This window comes from Pterocles gutturalis, unplaced genomic scaffold, assembly GCF_000699245.1.
Source record: "Pterocles gutturalis isolate BGI_N339 unplaced genomic scaffold, ASM69924v1 scaffold22204, whole genome shotgun sequence".
NCBI classification, from domain to species: domain Eukaryota; kingdom Metazoa; phylum Chordata; class Aves; order Pterocliformes; family Pteroclidae; genus Pterocles; species Pterocles gutturalis.
In genome coordinates this window covers 1-1,808 of record NW_010128780.1, presented here as the reverse complement: position 1 = coordinate 1,808, position 1,808 = coordinate 1, and the positions used below count along the sequence as shown (strand labels likewise).

The following is a 1,808-nucleotide window of genomic DNA, read 5'->3' as shown; positions in this document are numbered from 1 at the left end:
AGCTTAGGCACATTAAGTCAAGAGTGTATGCTTCTTTTGCACTGCGTAGACAGAGGTCACTTCTTCCAAAGGACAATTCTGGCTCTGTCTCCCTCTGTCTTAGTTTCCTTCATACCTACTTGAAGTAGCGTAAAAGGACAATATAACAAAACTTACTGAAGATGATGCTATTGTTTTGGGTTTAAGAGGAAGAAAAAAAAAGGGGGAGGTGGAGGTTTCCTCCAAGCCATTTGATGTACAACTATAAGGGGAGGTGGAGGTTTCCTCCAAGCCATTTGACGTACAACTATAAGGAGGGGAAAGGGGAAAGGGGAAAAGGGAAAGGGGAAAGGGGAGCTCAGCTTACGTATTTTCAGGAATTTCATCAGTAAAGCTGCCAAGTAACAAAGGGATCAACTTGTGAAAATACGAATATCTGTCTCGTAGGTGCAACAACCATTCTCCAACAACAGTCGTTACAGCATGCCGCACCTACACAGATACAAAAAGACTATTTTAAATATGTCAGGAAAATACCAGAAAAAAAAGTAGCATTGAAGACGTGGTAAAGTGCATCAATAGTCTCAGAAGAAATTACAGGAACCTAGGATTTCCTCACCTGCAGCACACATCTTAAGCAACATGTAAGGTATCGTGCTTCCTCTGGCGCTGCCACTACGGCTTAATCAGTCTTAGACTATTTGCTGCACAAAAGCACATCTCCAAGAGGAAGACAAGATACAGACCTAACTCAGAAAACTCTAAATTCTCACAGTTAATATATCTCTGAGAATGTAAGAAATGTACATTTCTCTGGAATTTGAAGCTTTCCATGCACATCTCCAGAAGTCAGTTTTCTCTGTTCACTATACAGGAAGCCTAAGTTAAAAAATGTGAATGCACCCACTGAAAAATTAACATATTTTAGTTCTGATTAAGTTGCACATTTAAAAATTAATATCATATCATAAGTGTTTGTTAAACATCTGAAAAGGACATAGAATCAAGTCCCATAGAGATTTGACAGAAGAATTTAAGACAGAATTGAAGGCACGCATTAAAATAAAACGGTGCCTACAAACTTGAACAGCCTGCAGAACTAGACAGAAGCTGAAGAGGTCACCAGCCTTGGTTTTGGATAGCTCACAATTGACAAAGTCTGCATGTGACGTATTTACATATCTCAACTGAATGAATGAAAGCTGAAAATTGGGGGGGGGGGGGGGGAGGCGGGAACACCAGAAAACCCACCCCAAAACCGATTTAAAATAAATCCAGGAAATAAAAGAAGGAAAGCACACCTTGGGAATCTCATCAAACAATCTCTGGGCCAGATGTGACAGAACATCATCCACAGACTTTCCATTTCCAAACTGTATCACTGCTCCAGTAGCCTGAATTACATCAACACGAACTCTGTAGTGCTGGTGCGAAATCGTTTGCATTAAGGGTTTGATCAGAGATTCTGACTGCATATGGAAGTGTTCTGTTAGGGCAGAGAGACAGAAACTTCAAACACGCCTTTCTCTATGCAGGTGACAGATCTTGAGCAACATGATCTCTGTAACATTACGAACAGCAGCCTGATTAATGTCCCTGCATTTATGTAGCCTGCAGATTTAACTTTATTCTACGTTAGAGCTGAACACTAGCACACACGCCTCCCCTAGCCTGCTCATCCCACTACTACCTACCTGCTGTAACTCCCCAGCATCCATCCCTGGCACGGTTCTTCTCCAACACATCCCCCAAGCCCTGCAAAATGCACCTCTGAGGCTGTGTGCAACTTCTCATCTCTCTTCCTCTCTCCTGGTCGCACCCCTCTAACC

At 42.2% G+C, this 1,808-nt stretch overlaps 1 protein-coding gene across 1 annotated transcript in view; it reads right to left on the bottom strand.

The window, feature by feature from the left end:
- Positions 1–1,468, bottom strand: part of LOC104466367 (HEAT repeat-containing protein 2-like) — a gene marked incomplete at its 3' end in the record, with an annotated part of 1,698 nt that extends 230 nt beyond the window's left edge. The window contains exons 1-2 of the mRNA XM_010079753.1: positions 1,281–1,468; positions 347–471 (exon numbers count right to left, since the gene is read on the bottom strand). Coding sequence (XP_010078055.1) covers positions 347–471; positions 1,281–1,454 — 299 coding nt within the window. The remainder of the gene's footprint in view (positions 1–346; positions 472–1,280) is intronic.
- Between the last annotated feature and the right edge of the window lie 340 nt (positions 1,469–1,808).